Genomic DNA, 25,047 nt, shown 5'->3' with positions numbered 1-25,047 from the left:
AATTAATATTTCCTTAAAACATGTGTGTGCGGTGTGCCACTATACACCAAAGCAAGTATCTCGAAAAGACGATCACACCCTTATCATGAAATAAGAGAAGAAAACAAAACAAAGCACATTTTACATGACAGATCAGATCCCATGCAATTTCGACAATTGTGAAGGGCAAAAGTTTTTATTTATCTTAAATTTTTGGTGGGTCCCGAGTCCATAGTAAAGGCAAAGCTGGAGAAATGTAATGTTATGCGTCACCCACCACTTCCAATGTGGAGACTCTTCTTCTGTACTGTGATTCACGGAATGCTAATAGTGGGATCCACACCCTTTCTTATTCCTATAATATACCATATGAAGAATACATAACCGTTGGATCTTTTATTGGACGTATAAGATTTGTTGTCAGTTCCAGCTCCACATTCAGTGCATTATTGTCTGCATTCTTGTGGTGTAGAGACAAGAAACAAAATATACAATTTTGTTCTGTAAGGGAGAAATCCTCAATTTACCCTTCAGTTTGGGTCTGATATGCAAAAATAGTCCAAATTCCAGAAACTAGGATGTTAGTCACCCTTCCATCACAAATTTCATTCAGCTTGAATTAAAAAAAAAAAAAAAAAGAGGTCATTGGTGAGATCAAATTGGACAAAATAAGGAGTCAAAAGAAAGGAAAACCACAAAAGAGTTGTGATTGAAATAGAAAATACTAAATTACTAATATTATAAGACTGGCGGCCGAATCTTCTATTTGACTTATCTTTTTGTTAAATTTGGAAGCAAGAAGAGGAGAAGAGAAGAGAAGAGAAGAGTAGAGGTCTTCCTACTCTCCTTCCTTTAGGTCATCTTCTAGAAAGTAATTACCATTAACACATTCAGAAATATCTGTTCATATTATAAGTTGGCTAACTTGTCTCTATCATGTGCTTCAGATCTCTATCCTGCTGCTTAAATAATAAGCATCTCTTTCTTCTTGGCATTGAAATTCAAAGTTTAATCTAGATTTTAAGAGATATCAATTTATATATATACATATATATAATGATTCTTATTTATTTACAACAAAAAAAAAAAAAAAAAATTTGAAATCCGTGAATTTAATATTTATAACAAACAAAATAAAATGAAAAACCTAAATCTATTTCAAAAGCATTCTATAGGAAATCAAACATAAGAATTCATTTACAGATAAAATAAATTTATTCCAGCACTGTATAAACATCGATTAGAGATTATTAAAATTAATTTTCAAAACAGAAATAAATTTCTCATATTATAATCATCATAAGAACTCCAAACCAAATTTCAAAACTGGTTTGTTTTTCCAATATTTAATACTCTTTAAATATCAGAAAGAAAATGTCAACTTCAATGTTGAACAGAGTCTAGGTGAAAGGATATACCTAAGCAATTTGAATATGACTGTGAACCCTCCTCCTTACCCAACAACAACAATAATTAATAATAATTAGTAATAACAATAATCATAACATTCTAAGCTCTGCAAGTGCAAGCTATTTGTCTTTTGAAGGATTCTGTTTCAAGCTAAAAAGCTGTCCAGAACAGTGATAGGCTCAAATAAACAATGCTTTTTTTTTTATTGCAAATTGTGGCATTCATATTGACAATAATTGGAAAAATTGATTGAAAACAAATACAAATGTTACAGTTGCTATACTGACTACTAAAATGCCAACCTGTAAGGTACTCCAAAATTGTAGGTCTTTAATAGAAACCTTCAAGATCTCTTAACAACAGCAGTAGCAAAGCACGGATGGTGGATGAACTCAAAAAAGACCTTCAGCGATGGGTCAAGGGCTCCTACCTGGCAAATGACATTTAGGGCAACACTATTGTGCTCGGCAACCTGCTCCAATCTTCGGAGTTCCGCCAATCTATCTGGGTCATTGGAAAAGCTACTTTTTGCCTCCTTAGCAATCTTCTGAGCATCCTTGAAATAATTATATATAACTATGGTCTAGAGGCAGAGTGATAAATTAGTTGGAGTTTGTATTTTTATCATGTTTCAATAAGTGGTTTATGGTCAAAAGACTACTCACGGAGAAAGAAGCATAGGATGTAGATTCCTTAAATGATGGGTATGAGACGTGATCGGGAATGCAAGCTTTTTGTAGAAGCTCAAAATGTTGCATGAATCTCTGAACAAAATTGTTCATGTAAAAATCAATAATACATAACTATGATATAACTTCTATGAGGGAAAAGTATTTGATTTATTAAGATGAATGACACTAATTGTTCGGCACCAAACAAATGGAGGAATCACAGTATAGATGATCAATTAATTTCAAAGGGATCAGTCACCTTGGAAATGAATCCAGTATCATGTTATTCATCAGTCACACTCGCCAGTTATCGAAAAAAAAAAAAAAAAAAAAACATAGAACGCATATGGATGGGCAGCCTGTTATTTTACCTCATGCTCAGAATTAAAGGGGCTAGGACTCCGTAAAACCATCAGCTCATTTCTCAATGCAGCAAGCAGCTGCACAGATTTATTGAAAAAAAAATCCTTAGCCATTTCAGATGACAACCAAGCAAACACTTAATATAAAGAATAGCAGTATCTCAAATTAACTATATAGACTAATAGAAGCATGGGTGAATTATACCCACCACATACTGATGGGATATTTCTCTAGTTTGTCAGAAATGAATTCCATAGAGAGAGAGAGAGAGAGAGAGAAGGAAAGAAAGTAAGAGGGGAAGTGTGAGGGGAGGCATTGCATGTAAAGGGGGATGCCACCATTACCAGTGTGAGCCCTTCAGCAAGACATACTTGGCACTGAAGAAACAAGACTGCAGGTGGGATCCGATGTTCCCTCGCAAGATCCTTTGGACTGTCCTTTTTTTTCTTTCCCTTCCTTTTAGCTGATTAAAAGATGCAAATGGAAAAAGTGAAAATGGTGCCATAAGTTTCAGAATAAAAATGAATGTTCGAGTGGAAGTAGAATAACAGACATAAAAAATTTATTATTTTAATGTAAAGGGTCAAACCACATCCAAAGCAACGGACCAAGGAGTCAAATGCATTTGGCATTATTTTATCTCAGGCTTTCTTGGCAACTGAGTCAAATTTCTGCCCTACCATGAGAAAGCACCATGTACACCCATAGGTGACCAAGTAAGCCAGTACCCTCCTTTTTTCCAATCACAAATAGCATGCTTAATTAGCATCTAACTACTATCCTCACAAATGAAACAAGTAAGAACTAGGCAAACCTACCAGTGCCATCAGTCATTGACATCTTAAGATGTGTTTTCTCAGCAAGCTTGACTAAGATAACATACAAATACCAGTACACCATGCAATATTCACCAGGGGCATAGAGATCCAATTCAAAACCCAGCATGAGAAATCGCTGAGCAATCCAGTAAGTTTGCTCCTCCACCCAAACAAGGATGTGTTTAAATATTCTCTCAGATATACTCTGCAAAATCAAATAAGTTTCCATAATTCTATTAACACAAGACCAACTAGATTTAATGACTTGTAGTGAATGAAAAATCAAACAAAATAATCAAAACTAGTGTAGACAAAGAACTCTAGGAATGCATGAAGCAGAAGACTGAATCCTTTGCAAAAGTACACCATCAAGCTTGCAAATACTTTGAGATGTCCAAGGACAAATAGGCATCCTCTTTTCTACGTCTTAATGAAGCACGGCTAGCAGAGACAATTAGAGTAAACAACCTTTAAATGTGGAGCTAAAACTAATTCAAAGGATGATAATTTATAGCACACTGGATAACTAGTTTTCTTAAACCATTAGAATGATTTTTTGTTGCCTTCTGATTGTATGACAAATTACAGAATTTTCATTTATTATTTTCAGTACCTCCGAAACAATGATAAGCAGTAATGTAGCACAAGGGTCGAGTTCCATATGTTGTTCTCCTAAAATAATTAGTTGAAAATGCATGTGCAAGTTCTTTTAGCAATGATTACATCATTATTAAACCTACTTTTGACCCACTATAACATCAAATCATTTTAGGTTTTAATTTAATCACATTAATGAATGACAACATATAAAATTGATGGAAATGCTGTATAATAAGTATCGAATCTTTAACGATTTGAGAGTATAACTGAAATTTTTTACATAATTAGAGCCACATTAAATTCATAGAAATTTTATGGAATTTTCAAGGTTTAATTTTTTTTAATTGCAGAAAGCTGGTATCATAGGCTAACTTCCATGAAATGTTCGAGACTGCCAGTTCAATCAAAAATTTAATACAGCAGCAAAGCCATTTAAATGACACAATGTTAGAGAGTTAAATATATGTGGTTGCCAATAATCCAAAGCCAAGGGTAAATGTCATTACATACGTGAAAGTCAAACACCAAGCCTCTCTTATAATACTGATACAAAAGCTCTATTCACAATGTTAAATGACTATTTGACATTTTTTTTTCTGAATGATTTTAAAATAACAACAATAGTGAACCTTGGTAAATTTCATTTTCTAACTTGTTTTCCAAGGGCATGCATCTAGAGAAACCGTGTATTCACATTATCTCCTCGAGAGTTGCGAAACAGACTGGTTTTCCCAACCCTTTTAATACACATCCACATGCATGTGTATGTTAGAACAATTTGTGGTTCTTGATAGTTTATACATTCACTTGCGTTCATTGTTGGTTTATTGCAGGTGGATGATTTTGTTGGGAGAAAGAAAATAAATAAAATGCTCACAACATACCTCATCATTTGAAGGGTTGGAGACTTCTCTGTATTCCTTTGTAAAAGCAAGTTCCAGCTGTTAGCCAACAGATGCAACAGATATCAGTGCCAAATAACACTAGATCAGATAACTGGAACTTTTTTTATTCACGTTGCCATAATAGGTGCATAGAATTCACTAAAAGTTGCAAAAACTCTATCAAGGATGAATTGTTAAATAATCAAACAAGATAGAGAATCTTTTGGAATGGAAGATCCAATGTAGGACATTTAGTAGCAATACCATCAATTAAAATACAGTAATCATAAACATGAACAGGGCCAAAATAGGTCATTCCCCCTTTCCTCTTTCAATATACATTAAACTTAATAAAATACTCTCCAAAGTTACATGGTAAAGAGGGTCCATAATCATAAAAAGGGGAAATTGGAAAAGAAAACATCAAGAAAATTGCATTTTTTGGGAAAAAAAAAAAAAAAAACAGAGAGAAAGAGATGTTACCCATCAAGAAAGCTCTCAAAAATGTAGCTGTCAGGTTAATAAACAGGGAATAGGGTCGAATTTCCCAAAATAAAATGTCTAATAATTATCCAGATTGAATGCATTGATAAGAAACATTAGGGAAGACATGGAGCAGTAGAAATCCAAAGGACTTGCCCTCTCTGAAGAGTGGGTTCAAACTCCCTCAAAGTCCAACATTAATAAAATGTTTTAAGAGAAATGTATTTATGCTTTTTCTTTAATGGTAATGTCCAACATTACGCAACTTTTTCTTATTGATGACGGTGCAGTAACCGTGATACAACAGTCAGGGTGAAGTAAAGTTTTTAATTAATCTCTGACGCACATGCCAAACCACACAGAAAAACCAAAAACTGCATTTTTGGAGAAGTTTCATGAAAAAAGTGTAGATTCATAAGCAGACACCACAGCAAGGAAATTAGAACACCTGTACGTAGATAACACGCCAATCCTGCAATACTTTCCCAAGTTTACGCCTCTGCCATGCAGCATTCGTACAGAGAATTCTGAGCATATTGATCACTAGCTGCATTAAACAAGAAATGAGACATGCATTAGATGGAGTATCCAAAAAGCTGCCCTCACAACTCCACAACATGCATCCCAGTGGAAGTTGTACTTCTCAAAGGATGCTCCTTCTGCACTGAACTTTAATTGAAATTGGGAATATGGAAACCCAAAAAACAGTGCTTTCATTGGCGTTCACAGATTTTAATCCAAACTTAAGTATAAACAAGATAAAATAAGAAGGAATAAATTAAGAAATTTGTAAGAAAAACATTAATGATTGTAGTTATTACACTAAATGACAGCAAATGCCTGTACCTGTCCTAATTGTACAATATATTCATTCTTCTGAATATCGTGGTTCTTTGCAACTTCAGGCAAACCTGCAGCTCTAGCAATCACAGAAAAGATAGGATCCCGCCCATAAAGTTTCCCATCTTGAACCAGAAGAAGCTGTTCACAAGATATCAACATTCCAAATCCATAAAAATGAATCTATTGAGTTATAAATATGCATCTAACATAGAGAAGGGACCTAGATGAAATACCATATCAAAAACTGCACAGCATTAACAGCACTGCAGTGTGCACCAAACCCCACCCACCCCCTTTGTTTTTCTCAACACATTTTCCTTTTTGGTGGCTAAGAACCAAGAAGTTAAATATTGAAAAAAATACCGTTTGAAAGGGTTTAAGAACCTAAATAAGATAGCAGTTTTTTTTTAAAAAAAAAAAAACTAAAGTAAAATAGTTCTTTTACTGGAGATAGTAAGGTTAAGGTTAAAGAAAATAACCTGGAGATGTGCTCTTGCAACTAAATCAGGTTGAGACTTTTGAAATTGAACCAAAAAGCGCAGAAGAACTTCCAGAGATGGGTCCAACAAGAAGGAACATATAAAATCTAGTTCGTGAAGAAGTTTCTGAAAGTACTCAATTGCCTGGAAGACAAAGACAAAATACTTCAACAAAATAATACACAAATAGATACATCAGTATTAATTCCAAAGTTGTCACCTTTCTCCAACTAAGAAGTTTAATGGAGCGTGGTGGAGTGGGGGCTGAAATTCTACTGTTTAAACTAGCATCAAACCCTATTGGTTGACGACCAGAAGCAGTTGATCTATCTTCTATACCATTTTCACAAGTTCCATGAACATCTGACTGAAGGAATACTGCTGAATTGTAAATGGATTGTAGCTCTGATAAGCAGGCAGCTATATGTTTTTTAGCCAACTCCATGCCTCTACCTTGTGGTCGCCTCATACAGGTGAGAACATGAAAAAAATGCTGAAAGCAAATGAAAATATGGTTAAAATGCAATTAGAAAAACAAATGTTAGGAAAAACCAAATAAACTTCAACAACAATCAAGCATAATAGGTATATGTAAATGCAAAATACAAAACAAACATAACAGTTACAGGGCAATTTAAACAGTGACATAATAGCCATAAGATCATCAATATCAATTACTGATGTCTTACAAACAGAAGGAAAGAAGTGAAAAAGACAAATAAAAGGCATCATATGCAATAGTTAAAAGAACTATTTGATGCACTTCAAATTCTAAATACAGAGAAGAAAATGGTTTCCTCAATACAAGTAAAAGATTTAAGAGATAGAAGTATTATAAATGAATAAACAATAAGAAAAATGAAGGATAATATTTTCGAATGAACTGTCTTTTTAGCATTTCATACTTTCTTCAATTATAAATCAAATAAGTATTTTGAATCTTCATCTCATGAGGATTTTTTTCATTGATAAAGGGCTTAAAACTCATTTGAAAAGATTATAGTTGTAATATTGGAAAAAGAAATTAGTATAAAAAAATTCAGGTAACATGCAAAAGCATATCATCCAGAGCACTTAAGAGTAAACACAGGATAAGACCTTACGAAAGCGTATGCGGCACAGCAATGCTGTGCAATAGCCTTCCTCCAGATCAAGATTAGCTTGCAAGGATTCTATATCTGTTTCAACAAGATTACAACATTTAATCAAAGGATAGTACATTTTGTAAAATTAATTATCACCAGACCATAAAAAAGGCATCAACTACTGACACTAACAAATGGACTAATATTATCTATTAACAAAATTAACATCACATAGCAATATAGTCATTTATGAATCTTGATTATCATGTTTCAATTAAATTTGAGCATATTGAGATAAGTACCCTCTAATACTTTTCTTTTAGATGACGGAGCTTTACAAGCACGCAATTGGCGACAAATGTTTTCTTCAACAGCATTTAACAAGGATAAGCACTTATCATCTCCAGAAGCGTTAAGAGGAAGACCGTAAGCCATTGTAAAAAGATCCTCTTCCTGCCAAACACACAAATAAAATTAATGGTGAATTTACAAGCATGCTATCATCAGAATATTAATGAGGAACAAAGTTTCATACATTCAAACATCTTTTTGCCTTTGAATTTTGCATGAAGTTCCACATTAAATCAGTCACATAAGATAAAAGGCAAAACTGAAACCCATATATTTATTGCCACAAAAAAATTATAGGGAAAACAAAAAAGAAAGAGGCCAAAAGAGTTGTTGGAATACTTTACTTCATGTGTGCGTGCATCTGATACAACTGAAACGACTGCTTTGCACGTTGCACGAATGACTTTGCAATAAGAATCCATTAAGGCATGAGATGCTGTCCTTTCAGGCCTCAAAAGGTAAATGCAAGAAAAGACTGTTTGTGCCAAAGAGTGACCCTTGTGCCATGTTGCCTGCCATAAAAGACTCTTTTTTAGAATGCTCAGTTCGTTCTTTATTGGTAGGATTACATTTAGGATATTTTTCAAATAAAATTCCATTCTTTTATTACGCATTTCTAATTTCCATATCCAGAAAGGAAGAACACTTGAGAAAGCGAACAACCATTCAAAATGGAAAAAGAGAAGACATGACACATGCAAATGTGTGCTTGCGTACAAATATGTATATGTTACTTGCATAAATATGAATCTAACATTTTCTTTTACCTTCCCTTTTTTTAAAAAAAAACAAAAAAAGATGCTTCTAAATTGTATATTTACAAAGTTCGTGAGTGAAAATACTTAAAGAGTACAAATAAGAGGTGTTTTCATTGAACATTTCACACTTTATGTGAAATGTGAAATGAAGAAAAAGGATACTACATTTATGTGTCAATGGAGAAAAAGGATACTACATTTATGTGTCAACAAAGAAAAAGGATAATAAATATTTTGGAAGTACATAATAGGGAATATTAAGAATACAAAAAGATTTACAAACAGGGTTTCCCAGAGTAATAAAAATAGCCAGATGGCATTGATGCGACTTCCAGATTTGGTGATGAGGAATGTCATGACTCATTCTTCTTTTTTAGCTATATATAACTTTTACTTCCTTATATCATAACACAAAAATTCTAATAGATAGGCTGATGTGCTACTGTGATTTGCACAAAATGAAAATTCTGTTTAAGGTACATGCATCCATATCATAAGATAAACTTTATGTCCAAAAACATACTGCAATACCTCACATGCCAGAAGATGGTCCATGATATCAATGGTGCACTCGACGTCAGTGGTTCTATCAAAGCTAATAGGAATAGGAGCAGCGCCATCCTCAATTGCTTCATCAATAGAACAATATCTACTTACGATACCTGAATCCATCTTTGGGTCCATTATCTAACAAAAATAATAAACACTAAGACATAATCCAAAGATCATGACCCATTGCACAATAAAAGGAAAAAAAAAAAGGCATACAGATAGCAAAATTAAGTCTGCTTATCATTTAATGGATAAAGTAAAAAACAACAAACTCTCATGAGAGCAAAGCCCAATTCAAGAAGGTATATATTAGACGGAAAAACAAAAGCATTAACAACATTTAAATAATCACATATTCAGATAAAATATAATTTTCTTGCAAGCCATTTAGAAAGTTGGATCACAGAGGGGGAGGGAAGGAGGGAGAATTTAGCTCCCAAGATTGGTTTTTCATACATAAGAATTTTGAGTATTGATAATCTCCAAAAAGTAGAAAAAAAGTTAATGAAACATTCTTTGCCAAATGTAAATAAGCAGCCGAATGTGAAATCACTTCCTTTAATAATCATACTAGTCTATTACTACGAGGTTCTAGGACCTCAGTAATAAATTAGTTATCAATAGGGTTTTTGAAATTTATAAATACCTCTAAAGCAGACATGGCAGCAAAAAGATTAAAATTTTCTCCATGAACAAGTTCTCCGTCTCGAAGTTCTGAAACCAAACATTACACAAAAGAAGGTGAATTCCCAATAATACACACGGAATCTTAGAGCTAAATAAAAGGAAAATTTTCAAATCAACACAAAAGCCAACTAATTGAAAACACGAGCATCACAGTAATGTAGCACCTAAATTAAATTCAACACAATTATCAATCTCATATTTACTACCAAACAATTAGAAGAACCAACTTTAACAAAACCCAACAAGTAAAAGTACAGTTCAAAGCAGACATTGTTGTTATCTATTTAATCAAGTTTACAGCTATCCACAATTCACCTACTAACAAAAAGAAACAAAATCTGATCACCTCACTCTTTTGTTGGCCTTAAAATTTTTCCATTTTTCCAGGAAAAAAAAAAAAAGATAACTGAAGATTAAAAAAAGAGGAAATACAATAAAGCAACTGACCTCGACAAGCGGCTTCGAGGAGGGGAGTGGCGTCAGCCCAGACAGTGTTTTCAGTAGCAGGAATAGAGGAAGAAGGTTGCGGTGCGTGACGGTCCATCGAAGACTTCTCTGTGCTTTGCCAGTCCATCGTCAATGAGCACGAGGACTCAGAGAGTGAGAGAGTAGGTAAATCGTTAGATTCTTTTCTTTACCTTTGATTCTGAGACCTGAAGGTACAGAGAGTGACTCTGCATGCCAAAGGAGGGTTTAGGGCATTTATTCGGGTCGGGTCCTTCGTTTAACATGGTTACGGTTACAAAATCCTGCCTGCGAGTGTAACTTGGAATATTCCAACCCAAATCCAATTATTTTAGGCCTATGTTCTATTACTTTTCAATTGCGCTCTACAGTATGGAGGCCACGTTTTGGGCAGCAAAGAGGCGATACTCCCATTTGAATAACTTTGCAGCAAAGGGATGTGGGACTCAACATCTTTTACTCCTTATATCTATTAAGTGAATAGGAATAGCAATCGGACTATACTTTATTATCTATGCAATCCATATATATATATATATATAACTCAACATCTCTTACTCCTTACATATATTAAGAGAATAGGAACATCAATCGGATTATACTTTATTGTCTATGCAATCCATATATATATATATATATATATATATATATGCTATAAGTTACGTGACATCTTATTGCCTTACAATTCATTATTTTTTAAGTAAAAAATATATTTTTCTCAAAAAAATGTTAAACATTTTTTAATGAATCATATTCAAAAATAAATAATATTTTAATATTAATTTTTGGTTTTTAAATTATTAAGAGGTAAAAAAAATGCTTCATTCTAAACAAAATTCAAGGACTAAAATATAGTTTAATGTAAAATTTTAGTTAATATATACTATATCCGTTTCATAATATTTGTTATATTTGAGAAAATAGTTTATTCCAAAATACGTATTACATTTATGGTTTAGATAAGTAATAAATTTTTTTTCCATATTTACCATATTTGTATATAACCAATAATTTAATAGTTTTTTTAGAAAATTAGTATTAAATTAAGGATAATATAATTAATTTACTTAATAATTTATTATAATTTAAACAAACTTAATGGTTTTCTGAAAGAACTTAAAATTTCAAATATGATAAGTATTATGAAACAGATAGTAATATTTAGATAGTAATACTTAATGAAACGAAGAAAACCGAATGAAATGAAGAAGAGCAATGAAATTAAAATTGAAGTTTCATCTTTTTGTTTAGCTAAATTCCACCAAATGTCAACAATTACTTAAAAAATAAATCATTTATTTTTTGTAATGGATAATAATAACAATAAACTTATACCCAGTTTGGTTAGCAATTAATGAGATTCAAACCAGAAAACATTAACATGTAAGCCTCAAATTGAGTCTCCTTAACCATACAGAATGAAGCACCATATGAATCATGTCAAATGGCTGCGCCGGCCGTTTCAACACAAAATGCCTTCGAATTTGGGTTACTCTCTTTAGCTTTTGAAGATAATGTCTTTGAGAAATTCCTTTCAAAATCATTTTAATTTCTGGTATCTTTTCTGAAGAAATATATACTGAAAATTTGCTCCAATCAAGAACATCAGAAAATGGCAGTGTATAGTTATCAGAAACGATAACCGGAACACACCCTAATTGAATTGCTGTTACCACTCTAGGACTTGCAACTTCATACCCACTTGGACACAAACAAAAATTACTTTTACCCATTAATTCAAAATAGTTATCTTTCTTCTTGTCAAGATATTCATGGACTTGAATCACATCGTCTTTGTCTTTCCAATGCTATAATAAGACTTTTCGAATGTATCCATGGGATCCACCAGCAAAGAAGGCAAGAATTGTTCGCTTGCTCGGAGGTATGCCTTTAAGAGGAGAAGGATCAAGCTTCCCTTCAAGAACATTAATTTCTGGCATGGACACATCTCTTTGGGGTTGAAATCTTTCTGAAGTATTGGCATTGCAAAGAACTCTAATGAAATTCTTGTAGAACTTAGAATTGACTTTTGAAATGTCTGGTGCCTGAGATTTCAAAATTTAAGTATTAGCGTTTAATGATATATTAATGTTGAACCAAATCTACAATATGATTTTAATTAGTAGTCTTGCATGTAATTGTAGTTTAGATGTGCCAAACTGTTAAAAATATACTGGTTACAACTAAACCTGTTCGGGTCATGGGTAATCTTTTTTTTTTTTTTCTGTTTTTAGCCTTTAGCTTGATTCGAGATAGGTTCGTAGTTAACTTTTTTTGAATCGCGCAGGTCTTAGACAAAAGGTGATAAAATAAAATTATATGTGATAGAAATTTTAGCATAAAATCATCGAATGTTAATTAATTCAAAATAAATAATACTTGGATTACTTCATTATGTAATTAATGTCTGGAATTTTCGATCGGCATTAAAATTCAAGACTCTTTCTCTCAGTATTATTACTTTATTTATTATTTAGAATAGTTGAAAATATTATAAAATATTTGTATTTAACCTCAGTAGATGATACATTCTAATTTATCAAATCCTCTCAATTTTCTTCAAATTCTAATCTTCTTTTTACTTCTATCAATGTGTATTCACAAAAGGGCGTGACGTGGATTTGAATGAAATGGAAGCAAGCTTGCACAAAAAGTTTTAAAATTTTATTGAAAAAAATTAATCTAGTAAGATTTGACCTGAACCCAATTTATAAAGAAGTCTAATTAGTAATTAGAACTAACAATTTAGTGAATTTGTTCAGAAAAATTCCAGCATGTTACTATAAATCTATAATAACAATTCACCATCAGATGGAGTATCAAAAGGTATGGAAAGGAGTGATTTGACATACATACCCAGTCATGGCAAGAGAGAAAGAAATGGTCAGCTCCATTGCTTCTATTCCAGTTAGGGTATTTATGAGACATAACTCGAATATAATCAGCAAAAATCCGTTGTAAGTTGAACGCGAGAATAGGTGGTGATAGGCCTATAGACGAATTGAACGACATTGGCTACACTAATTGGGAGGAAGAATAGATGTGCTTCATCAGGATGACGAGCAATGAAGTGGCTCTTTCCTCTCTCCATCTCGTTTATGAAATGCCCTTCAATGCCGTTGATGCTGTTTACTGGCCCATCATGAACTAGTGGTGACTCTCCTTCCTTGTATACCCATATCTTCAGCCTTTTCTCCATTTCTATGTGATTCCTGCACAAATTATAAATTTAAATTTAAAGGAATGTCTAGCTAAGTTAAATAAAAATTATTCTAATTTTATTGTTAAAAATAATTAAATGGAATTTACGAATCATATTAATAAGCATACTCTAAATCATTAGATATAATTTTAATATAAATTTATTATTGTGGGCAAAATTTTGTATGATTTCTTCAAAGAATATTTGAATGGATTAAAATATAATTATAAGAAGTAAATAAATAAATATAGAAAATAAAATAAATTTTATTCACATTATCTATTATTGTAAATTAAAATGCCAAACATGTCCTTAAAAGTACATATAAATGAATAAAAACAAAAAGCACAATAATAATAACAATAAAGATAGTAGACAAACATATTAATCAAAACTTAACTGATGAAAAGCGTAGGGATTTCTATACATAACTCCTCTTGGAACAAAGGTCTCCACTTTAAACGACGAGTAGTTTTGCAAACTAACTGCTTCATGAATGGCTGCTCTTGCTCTAGCCAATTCATTTTCAATTCTCCCCAAACTTCTCTTCTTCTTCTTCTTCTTCTTCTTCTGCCAACAATAAATTAAACATATACCAATCAGTCAAAACAACCACATATATATACACAACTTAAGTATTAACTGAAATAATAAACAAAATTAGTCTTAATTAATTACTTACAGGCAGCTTGTTATTAACCAGCGAAACAGAACTAACAGCAAATGCACGACTTGTGCTGTTGTAAGGCACCGGTAATGGAATTGGCGAAGGAGAAGAAGGTGATTGGAGGAAATAGTGGTTGGTTTTGTTCTGGTTCGAGGAAGAGAAGTAGAAAATGAGAACAAAAATAAAGCATAAAATTAGAAGTGGAAAGAGTAGTAGATGAATGGTGGAGGATTTTGAAATTGCCAAATTTGCCATGTATCTTTTTATATGTTGTTGTTGCTGGTGAGGTGATTTATAACTTTTATAGTTTAACTGCGGAAATGGATAGGAAACGTGTGGCGAAAATTCTCTCTTTGATCAGGATTTCTCCAACTATACTGTTGAGTTTGCTCAGAAAGATGGCTGCTTAGTGCTTAGTACCCAGCACCCACTCAAAGCCAAATTTCGGTTCTCTTAGTACACAATCACGTTTTTAATTTGTTCTTTCTGCATACACTATTCTTTATTAAAAAAAAAAAAAAGAAACCGTATAGTTTATAATGTTATTTTAATCCATTAGCCATCCAATGAATGAAGAAAATAAAAAAGAAATAACAATTTTATATCTGTCAATAACTCACAATCACCAATTATAGAGTTCCCGAGGCAAAAGGGAACCAAATATGTACAATTACTGAATGTGATATAGGCAAAAATAAAAAAATTGAATGAGGTTTAATAATAATAATAATAATAATAAATCAATATGGAAGTCTCAAATTAAGCCTCCTTAGCCAAATAGAATGCAACACCATATGCAACATGTCATATGGCTGAGCAGGTCTATGCAATACGAAATGTCTTTCAACTTGTATCACTCTCTGTAGCATACGAAGATACTGTCGATTAGAAACTCCTTTTAAAATTGTTTTAATTTCAGGTATCTTCTCTGAGGGAATATGTATTGAAAATTTACTCCAATCAAGAACATCACTAAACGGCAATGTATAGTTATCAGAAATTATCACAGGAACACATCCCAATTGAATTGCTTCTACCAATCTAGGACTTGCTACTTCATACCCACTTGGACATAGGCAAAATTTGCTTTGACCCATTATTTTGAAGTAATCTTTTCTATTTTTAAGGTATTCATAGACTTGTACCTCATTGTCTTTTTCTTTCCAATGCTTTAATAAAACCTTCCTAATGTAACCATGGGCACCACCTGCAAAGAAGGCAAGTAGTCTACGTTTACTTGGAGGTATACCTTGATAAGCAGTAGGGTCAAGCTTGCCTACAGGAATTTTGGTTTCTGGAATAGAGACATCTCTTTGTGGTTCAAATCTTTCTGATGTATTGGCGTTACAAAGGACCCTAATGAAATTCTTGAAGAGATTAGGATTGGCAAGTGAAATTTGTGGTGCCTGAAATTTCAAAATTAAATACATTAGTGTTGAATTGTTTACAATATTGAATATAGGAAACCAATGAATTATTATTCGAATAAAGCCCAGTTTGCCCCCCTTAACCTATTGTTTAGAAATAAAAAGTTACAAAATTGACCTTTTGGCTCATTACTGCTGAACTTGTAATTCGTGTGCTAACTACCCGAAAATCCTCTAATTTTGTCAAATTCTCGCATAGTTTTTCCAAATTATTGCATAAATTTAGGCTTGTAGGACAAATAAGTGTAAATTACAAGTCCAATCAGCAAATTGTGCAAAAAGTTGAGTCTAACCTTTTGATCTTAAATAACAAGTTGAGGGTGCAAATTGGATTTTATTTCAATCATTATTCTAAACAAAGTACTCCCTCGCCAAAAAATATCTATTATTTAATTAAGATTTTTACAGGATAATTCAAGAAATAGTTAATTTTCTTGAACTATAACTAAATATTCAATTAATTTAATTAAATCACCCTTTATCTCACATAATTAATTTAACTAAAGATGATTTTAGAAATTTATAGAAATAGACTTTAATATAAATAAAAATAAAATTGAAAAAAGAAATTCATTAATTACTTCTTGATATTTTTAAAGCAATAAATATTTATGAAAAAAAAAGTTTTTTCTCGAAATAAAAATGGATATGAATGCAGTCGTATAAAAAGAGAGAAATTGACATACATACCCAATCATGGCAAGATACTAAGAAATGGTCAGCTCCATTGCTTCTATTCCAATAAGGGTATTTATGAGCTATAACGCCAATATAATCTTCGACCAACCTTTGTAGTTCAGCACGAGAATAGGTGACAAGAGGCCTATATACAAAGTGTATGATTTTGGCGACGCTAATAGGGAGAAAAAATAACTGTGCCTCATCAGGATGGCGAGCCATATAGTGGCTCTTCCCACTCTCCATCTCGTCAATGAACTGCCCTTCGATGCCATAGATATCATTCACTGGCCCATCATGTACCAGTGGCTGTTCCCCTTCCTTGTAAACCCATATCTTCAATCTTTTCTCCATCTCTATGTGACTTCTGCACAAAATAATTCTTGATTTAGGTTAAAACTAAGAAACCACCTTGTAATAGTTACATCACATTTTTAATTTCTAATTAGGGTGGCATTTTAGGTTATGTCGGATAATATTAATTGTTTTAATAGTTATTAGTTTTTTAGTAGCTGTTAGCTGTTTATGAGCTTTTAGTCGATAACTCTTTATATTAGTTGTTCAATTAGTTGAATTTGGAGAAAAATATAGGTATAATTGTCAAAAAAATTAATTAAAAAAAGTTAAACGCCAAGCATTAAAAGCTAAACATGTTTAACGTTTCATATAAAAAAAACTTTCTCATTTAAAAGCTATTGTAAAAGTTATATTATCGAACACTATTGATCAAAATACTAAAAGTTAGTTTAAAAACTGTTGTCCAACATGTTTTTATGTATTATTTTCCATTACCGTTCACTAAATATATTCTAAACAAAACAGTTTGTGAGTAAATTCAAAAACGCTAACAGCAAACTCGAAATAAAAGGCCAGCAATTCAAATTCCAAAAATGGACAGAGAGAGTAATGATATAACCATGTGAAATTTAGTAAATAAGTAGACAAATGAGTATAATGTGCTTCATTCCATGTGTACTTTAAACACGTGCACTTGCAAGTTGGAAATTTAGTACACACGAACTTGGCTTTATCCTGCCCTTTACAACCTGTCTCTGAAAACTTAAAACTAGAAATTTGTGTTCTTTAGCAGTTACTTTTCTTGTTTATCTCTCATATTATTAACAATTTTAACGCCTAATAATCCACCAACTGCTTAAGTTCTACATGTGAGCGTCTCCCTTTGAATTGGCAATTTCAAACTAAGCTAGTTTTATTGATTTCATGTTCCCTTTTACCTAGGCTAGGAAATATTTATACATCATGCACAAATTTCTGCTACGCGCAGAGTTCGAAGAAAGATTGAACTAGTTTTTTCATGTATTTTTATGACAGACTGTTTATACGACTCAAACCTTTGATCTCCATATCATATAATGAAAATTCTAACTTTATATTAAGACTTCTCTTCACATATAGTTAATTTACATTCGACTAAAATTCAAATTTATAATTTTAGAATCTGAAAAACGATTCTAATAGAATAAAATTAAAACTTATTGATCAAATTCAAACTTATTGATTATATTATATTGTATTTCATTAGAGTTCATCAAATGAAGTCATAGGTTTTATTTGATAATATTCAATAAATATAATGTAATTAAATACATTTTATATTAAAAACGTATTTGATTATATTATATTGTATTTCATTATAGTTCATCATATGAAGCATTAAGTTTTAATAATCAATTTAGTCCTTTAGATTTAAGTTGTGTTCGGTAACATAATATTTGAAATAAATTTTAGAAGTTAAGGTAGCGTTTTATAAAATATTAACCATGTAATGTTATTAGCTTTTTTAACGTTTTATGAAAAACTACTAAAACAGCTACAAATTATTCAGACAATTTATAAATATGACTAAAATAGCTAATTCTGTTGACAGGCCCTTAGAGAAAAATTTTTAAATATTATAAACTTTGATATTTTATTACATAATAATATCAGAATGTTATGTCTTTATCTAAAATTATTTTCATCTAATTACGTATCTTTCAGGCTTGAACAAAACGTCAATACTTCGGTTTCACAAGTTACTTATTTGTGGACGCAAATATTTAAAAACTATTAAATATTGGTTTCAATGTTGATCTTATCACTATTGAATTAATGCTGCTGATGTGAGATTTTGAACTGAAAATTCAGCTGACAACAGAATAGGAAGGAGAGAACAATAAAAAAAATCAGGCATCAAACAATATATGGTGGACCCACGTAATCAACAAATTGACCATGACGTGGAAACAATTAATAAAGTGTTTGGAGCAGACCAAACGATGCCGTTTAGACCGTGGAGCACTTAGATGTAATTGGCGTTGTGGAAGCGCACATCTGACGCAATAAAAAGTTTCTGAAGCTTAAAGAAAATCTAAAGGGCCACAAAAAAAAAAAAAAAAAAAATGAAGAATCCTCAAAAAGCACAGTTCAAAGTTTTAATTGATTAGATTTCTTACATTAGTTCTAGGATTAGACTTGTCTAATTTAGTTCTAGAATTAGACTTGTCCAAATTTTCAATATTTGTTTTCATTTTTCTTATAATTGGATTAGAATTACTCTCATTTGAATAAAAAATTATTTTTATTTATTTGATAGATATAAAAGTTTTTTTTTATCTATGTTCTGCATTTAAAAATTTTTAAGGGGAAACCATCCCGATAAGAATTTTCTCTATTTATAAAAATTGTATATTTGACCTACCTTTTAAATTAGGAGATAATTTTTTTTTTTTTTTTTTTTTTTTTTTTAGAATAAGAAGGTTTGTACTTTGTCCAAATAAAATAAATTTCTCGGAAATTGAAATTATATCCTCATTTGTATGGAGATTGATGTTGCTTACCACTCCAACTACGGTGTTCTTAGTAATCAGGAGATCAATTTAGTAAAGTTAAAAAAATTTTTTGATTTTGTCGTTATCTTGACGCTAAGTTAGAAAAAGAAAGAATGGACAGGGAACCAAAACGGAAAATGATATCATAGAGAAATTTCGAAAAAGAAGAAAAAAAAAAGGCACCATGATGATAATAAGAAAGGAATATATGCATAACAAAACTTAACTGGTGAAAAGCATAGGGATTTCTGTAGAGAATTCCTCTTGGAATATATGTCTCCTCCTTATACGACGAGTAGTTTTGCGTCTTAATTGCTTCACGAATTGATGCTCTTACTTTAGCCAAACCATTTTCTACTCTCTCCAAACTTCCCTTCTTCTTCTCCTTCTTCTTCTTCTGCTGCTGCCAACAAAACTCATTCAGATCAATACCGCATATGATTTTCTTTAATACTACATCAAACAATTCTTGAAAAGAAATTCAATCGTTAGCAAAAATCATCGGTCAGGCTTACTTCAGTTGGCTCGGTAACTGCAGAGACAGGACTAACACCATTAGTATAATTATCGCTGTCTTGCAGTGAAGATGGTGGATTTTGTGAAGAAGAAAGAGCCAAAACTGTTACAAAAGAACTAACACCAACAGAAGTATTACTGGCTGGCGTAGAAGAAAACTCGAGCTCTTCATGCTCAGTTTTAATGGCTGTATTATTGATAATATCATCATAACTATTATTAGCAGTCGTGGAAGAAGGGAAACTATAAAGAGAAGATAAAAAATCGCCGACACCGATCTTGTTCTGGTTCAAGAAACAAAAGTAGTAAACAAGAAGAATGAAAAAGTAGACAAGAAGAGTATAAAGTAGACGTAGATGGATGTGAGAGGACTTCTTTGCCATGGATTTGTAAAAGATATAGCTTTACATATATACACACAGGCCTACAGTACCAGAAGAACTGGATATAGGGATGCTTATGTGGAAAATTTTAACAAGAAAGGAAAAAGAAGACGGGAAGGGAAATGATAAGAAAAATGAAAAGGTAGGTTTTATATATATATATATATATATATAGGGTTTTTTTGCATATGTTGATGTTGTTGTTGGTTTGGGAGTTGGGTCCAAAGGAAAGAGTTTTTGAGAGTTTAATTAATGTGTTGGGATTTAATTTTTGTGTTGGGGTTTAATAAATTCGATGCTCAGAAATTAATGTTTGGCGTACCAAACATGCAGAAACTTACCACCCAGAGCCTGGCGGTACTTGCATAAGGAGCCATAGTGATAGACTCGACTCCGTTCCAAGTCAACTTTATACGTAAGATTGAAGATTCAAAACTAGAAGTCCCGGTTTTGACTTGTGACTTCAGAAATGAAATTTGCGAATGCATAACTTGCCTTTCAACTTTATACTTTTTCCGCGGCATCTTAAAATGGATACTTTTCAAGTTTTAGAAAAATATTTGATTAGACCGATTATATAAATAAATTAATAAAATAAAATAAAATTTTTTAATAAATTGTTTTTATTTTATTTTATTTTCGATAAAAAATACGTTTATTTCAATAAAACTTTTATTTTCATTGGTGTGATTTATGGGTAGAGCCATTAGACTCTAATCTAAAAAAAGTGTATTCTGAAAATTTTAATTTTTAACAATAACTTATTTTTGGAGAAACTAATGAATTAATCTGATTTTTTTCACGTTTTGACGTGGAAAATAACATTTAGAAATAAAATTATTATCAAAAATTACAACTTTAAGAGCATGATCCATCTCTAGAAAACTTTGAAATAATCACAGGAATGAAAGTGTGAAGTTCAGTCACAAATTTACATATTAACAAAATGGATTTAGTTTAATTTTGATAAATATAATTAATTCATTTAGAAACTAGCATGTCTGTCTAGGCCGCTAGAGATGCACATAGAATATTAAAATAAATCCATAGGCCTCTTTAATTGAAATGGACAATTCAAGCCGCCTTCAGACCCTATGCGTCCGCATTATAAACCCACGTGGTGTGGGGCTAAAGCTTCAGTAGTATTTTATGTCATTATGTAAATGTTCACTTCAAGGCTCAAGCATCTTTTATTACACACTCACTCTCCCTTGTCCAACTAATAATTCACGTTTCTGAGTTTACAACGTTATAAATTAATTTATCGTCAATTTTTCTTTTTTTAGTTAAAAATTAACAAAATAAAAACGTGCTTGAATTTATCCTAGTAATTTTTGGGGATAAGAAATTTCTTCAACGAAGAGTTGCATTAGGTGAAATTATTTTATTAATAATATTTTTTAAATAATTCATGTTAGTTTTTCCATTTCCTATTTTTCTATAAGTATTTTCACATTACTTTGTTTTCAAATACGAGGTTAATCTTTTAATTTTTTAATTTTTTGTCCATTTTTAAAATTTAAGTTTTGAACTCGTGACTTTATCAGTAAAGTTTATTTAAAAAATCTGTTTATTTTTATTGATCCAATCACAATTTAATCTAACTGAATTATTATTATTATTATTATTATTAAGGGAAGGTAATTTTTTTTTTTTAGAAATATAAAAACCAATAAAGAGTTGACTGAAAACTAAATCTAAAAAGACCCAAATTGGATAATCGTTTTATAACTAAAGATGAAAAAAGAATCTTCTGCACAATTTATACACTCCACACAATGGAAATTTTTATTAACACCAAAAATTCTTTTATTTTATTTTTATTTTATATTGGTCTCGATTAAAAATAAATAATGATAGTTCTATAACAAAGGCCATAGCCAATCCAAACCCAAACTTTGGCCCACAAAGCACAAACTTTGTTCTCTTTCACACATCCGTATAATATACTTTTGTGATGAGCACCAACAATTACCCGTGTCTAAATATATACACTATGAAGGGCAATCATTGTCTTAAGCCACTAGTTAATAATAAAATAATTCTAAAGCAGTATGCATTTCTGGTATTATATTATTTCAAATTAAAAAAGAAAAAAAGGGGATAATAAAAATATATGAAGATTAGAAATAAATATAAAATATTTTTATTTATGAAAGTGATTTTGATGTTGAAATCTTACCAAGAATAGTTATATATTTGATGTTTGACTCATTTCAGTTAAAACTTAGGTTAAAAGAAAAAAAATAGTATGTTCAATGTCACTCTTATAATATATATAACAAAATTGATCAATTAAACAGCCAATTTGAAACAATGGTTTTGATTTTATAAAATCAATTTTGTTCAATTAAAATGTATATATATACTATAATTTATTGTATATAAATATTTTTTTTTTATAAATTAGCGTAATTTACGATCTTTAATTTTCAAGTACAAGTTTAATTAATTATGAATTTGCAACTCGATTTATCAATAGCTATATAATTAAGTTTACAAATTGTATCCACTTGATAATAAAATAACAAATTTTCATTTACAACAAATAGTAAACAGTTCAAAAATAAATTTCAATTATAAAACAACTGTAAACATTTTATGGATGAAACTTAAATTTAAAATAATGAATTTAAATCCAAAAAATTTAATTCATCAATAAAGCATAATGATAAAAATTAAAATGTAATTAGTTATCTAATACTGCAATTAATAACCTTTTTATTTTTTTTTATTTTTTATTTTCAGTTAAAAAATAATAAGAATAACCTTTTTATTTTCAAAAAAAAAAAAAAAGGTTTTAGATAGAAAACATGGATAGCCGCCTTTTGGGCAGCCGCTAGCCGACTTTGGTCTGGAACTAATTCAAAAAAATCGAATCGAAACTGATTGAGAGTCGTCATTTTAAAAACAGAGAATTCTAGGTTAGAACCACAAATGATTGAATCGACTGAAACCGGTCGGTTTCAATTTAAAAATAAAGAATCGATTGGAATCATGCTGAAATAGCCGGCCCTACCTTCCAAATGGCTCGGAAGAGCATGTGATTTTAATCTATGACTAGGAGTTTACGAGGTTTGAATCCAACGGTTATAATTAGTACTGAATAGTAAAGCCTAGAGCCAAGTTGTCTGTTGGAAGTGAGTGGGGTGCAATTGTGCAAAGTGACAACAAAGATGTGCAGATTAATGAGTGAGAATATTTTTTATTCCTTTTCCCTTTCACAGAAACTTCTTTGGAAAAGTTGTCATATGCCACCACCAACTTATAATGGACAATATAATATTTTGCCATAGACTTAAGGGGTCTGCAAACCACCAACTGAAGCCAACTACAGACCCAACAATCCATTTCGGTTCGGTTTAATCATCTTATTCAAGAGATATTCCGTTTATCGGTTTGAATCAAAATCACTATTTAATTCGAGTTAGTTTCATTGGACTTAAAACTAAATAAACATTTCAAAAATTAACTAAAATTGACCGAACTAACTGATTTGGTTCAAATACTAATATAAATTAAGTCTGTCATAAATTTCGGTTTTTATTTTTTGAGTTTTACTCTTATTATTATCTGTTGACTGTTGCTATCCATTAAGTAAATATTAATCATTTAAAGAATCAATAAAAAAAAGGATGGAGATAAGTACAATTATTATTGTTTTTAGAATTGAAATTGTTTAATTATTTTTTTAATTGCATTAAAAATATGATATTCAAATGGGACCAAGGAAGTTGCAATTATTGAGAATTGATGAGCATTAAGTGTCGAAAAACAATTAAGCTAGCAATAACTTAATTAATGAATTAAGCAAATCGTCCGTGAACGATTAAAATATAATAAAGTAATTAACAACATGACAAAACCAATTACAGTCTGTATGATTATTAACAATTGAGCTTTACGTGGCAACCAAATTGAACGTTATATATTCATTAGAAAACAAAACAAAAGATAAAACATGACAGCAGGATGAAATTAATATTTAACTAAAAAATAAATATTTTATGGAAATATTATTAATATTAATTAATAATAATTTCTTATTATTTTTATTTATTAATAGACATTATGGTTACAAGAGATATTAACTCAACCTAAGCAGATTATACAACTCTTAACGTTAATTAATCCTCATTAGATACAACTTGTTATTCTTGAAGTTTTCTTTTATTTTTTGAATAATCGAGATCTGTAAAAAGGTTTTTTTCTTTTTTTTTTTTTTTTTTTTTTTTATAAAGAAGGAATAAGACAGCCAAAAAGTTTAACCAAATAAAGCTTTATAAGTAAAGCAAATGCATTTACATGTCATACAATTTATGGTCACAAGATGACTATAAAACTATTAACTATATATAAGAAATTAATAATATTCTAACATTTCTGTTTGGAGTAGCAGCGTAAACTCTAGTGAAAAAAAAAAAAAAAGAAATGAAAAAAAAAAGACAATATATATATATATATATATATATATATATATTAGTCAATATGCATAAACTAATTTGAATTACTCCACTAAATTTTTATCTTTTGCCACCACTAAGTTATTACTTTTATATGTTACTCCCCCATTAACTAAATTTTCCGAATCCGCCCTTACTTATGGTTTTTGCTAGAGATTCTTTTAAAAGTTGAGATTTAATTATTCGTTCGGAAAAAGAGAGTGTTTAGTAAATAAAAAGAGAGAAAAATAAAAAAATAAATTTTCTACATTTGAAATTTCTATGAAGAATCTCTTAAATTACCGACTAATTTTTTTGAATAATTTTTTTCAATCAAACTCGAGCTTCAGTTGTTCCTTGTGAAGCCAAAGCTTGACAAGATTCCGCTCAACTTATTTACAGTTCTATCTATCAATAGCATAAAATATAAATATGATTAGATGATCTAGAAAATTTTTAAAATATATAATATT

General features: G+C 30.8%; 2 protein-coding genes and 1 pseudogene across 5 annotated transcripts; all 3 read right to left on the bottom strand.

The window, feature by feature from the left end:
• Positions 1–1,565: 1,565 nt before the first annotated feature.
• On the bottom strand, positions 1,566–10,719 carry MAK10 (MAK10 homolog). 2 transcript variants are annotated; one of them, XM_089724977.1, is made up of 16 exons: positions 10,411–10,719; positions 9,923–9,990; positions 9,256–9,411; positions 8,311–8,478; positions 7,918–8,068; positions 7,629–7,708; positions 6,751–7,023; positions 6,531–6,674; positions 6,055–6,189; positions 5,657–5,755; positions 4,726–4,782; positions 3,242–3,446; positions 2,768–2,886; positions 2,432–2,500; positions 2,055–2,153; positions 1,566–1,972 (listed from the first exon to the last, which is right to left on the bottom strand). In XM_089724977.1, the coding sequence occupies exons 1-16, from the start codon at positions 10,535–10,537 to the stop codon at positions 1,733–1,735; spliced, it is 2,190 nt and encodes a 729-aa protein (XP_089581103.1). In that variant the 5' UTR covers positions 10,538–10,719; the 3' UTR covers positions 1,566–1,732. The 2 variants fall into 2 exon arrangements, with proteins under 2 accessions (XP_089581103.1, XP_089581104.1); XM_089724978.1 differs by lacking the exon at positions 10,411–10,719 and having other exon boundaries at positions 9,256–9,386.
• A 1,043-nt stretch (positions 10,720–11,762) lies between these two features.
• Positions 11,763–14,746, bottom strand: LOC149494107 (putative glycosyltransferase At5g20260; annotated as a pseudogene). The gene is made up of 4 exons (XR_016322218.1): positions 14,313–14,746; positions 14,031–14,200; positions 13,285–13,640; positions 11,763–12,473 (listed from the first exon to the last, which is right to left on the bottom strand). The product of XR_016322218.1 is annotated as a putative glycosyltransferase At5g20260 (transcript).
• A 122-nt stretch (positions 14,747–14,868) lies between these two features.
• On the bottom strand, positions 14,869–20,469 carry LOC105641335 (putative glycosyltransferase At5g20260). 2 transcript variants are annotated; one of them, XM_037641829.2, is made up of 4 exons: positions 19,749–20,469; positions 19,461–19,636; positions 16,415–16,769; positions 14,869–15,703 (listed from the first exon to the last, which is right to left on the bottom strand). In XM_037641829.2, the coding sequence occupies exons 1-4, from the start codon at positions 20,130–20,132 to the stop codon at positions 15,038–15,040; spliced, it is 1,581 nt and encodes a 526-aa protein (XP_037497757.1). In that variant the 5' UTR covers positions 20,133–20,469; the 3' UTR covers positions 14,869–15,037. The 2 variants fall into 2 exon arrangements, with proteins under 2 accessions (XP_037497757.1, XP_037497758.1); XM_037641830.2 differs by having other exon boundaries at positions 19,461–19,633.
• Positions 20,470–25,047: the final 4,578 nt, after the last annotated feature.

The sequence above is a fragment of the Jatropha curcas genome, chromosome 8, assembly GCF_041381405.1.
Source record: "Jatropha curcas cultivar XTBG-Jc1 chromosome 8, XTBG_Jcur_1.0, whole genome shotgun sequence".
Taxonomy (NCBI): Eukaryota; Viridiplantae; Streptophyta; class Magnoliopsida; order Malpighiales; family Euphorbiaceae; genus Jatropha; species Jatropha curcas.
Note: the sequence above shows the minus strand (reverse complement) of the source record. Positions and strands in the feature narration are given on the sequence as shown.

What these genes read in the sequence shown, in the direction of transcription:
- MAK10 (XM_089724977.1), bottom strand. Translation starts at nt 10,537, where the DNA reads ATGGACTGGCAAAGCACAGAGAAGTCTTCGATGGACCGTCACGCACCG. An exon ending in ACCATCTTCTGGCATGTGAG is followed by an intron (nt 8,479 to 9,255) that starts GTATTGCAGTAT and finishes CTTTTATGGCAG; the next exon opens with GCAACATGGCACAAGGGTCA. An exon ending in GTCAATGACTGATGGCACTG is followed by an intron (nt 2,887 to 3,241) that starts GTAGGTTTGCCT and finishes TCTTTTAATCAG; the next exon opens with CTAAAAGGAAGGGAAAGAAA.
- LOC105641335 (XM_037641829.2), bottom strand. Translation starts at nt 20,132, where the DNA reads ATGGCAAAGAAGTCCTCTCACATCCATCTACGTCTACTTTATACTCTT. An exon ending in CAGTTACCGAGCCAACTGAA is followed by an intron (nt 19,637 to 19,748) that starts GTAAGCCTGACC and finishes TTTTGTTGGCAG; the next exon opens with CAGCAGAAGAAGAAGAAGGA. An exon ending in AATCCCTATGCTTTTCACCA is followed by an intron (nt 16,770 to 19,460) that starts GTTAAGTTTTGT and finishes TATTTTGTGCAG; the next exon opens with AAGTCACATAGAGATGGAGA.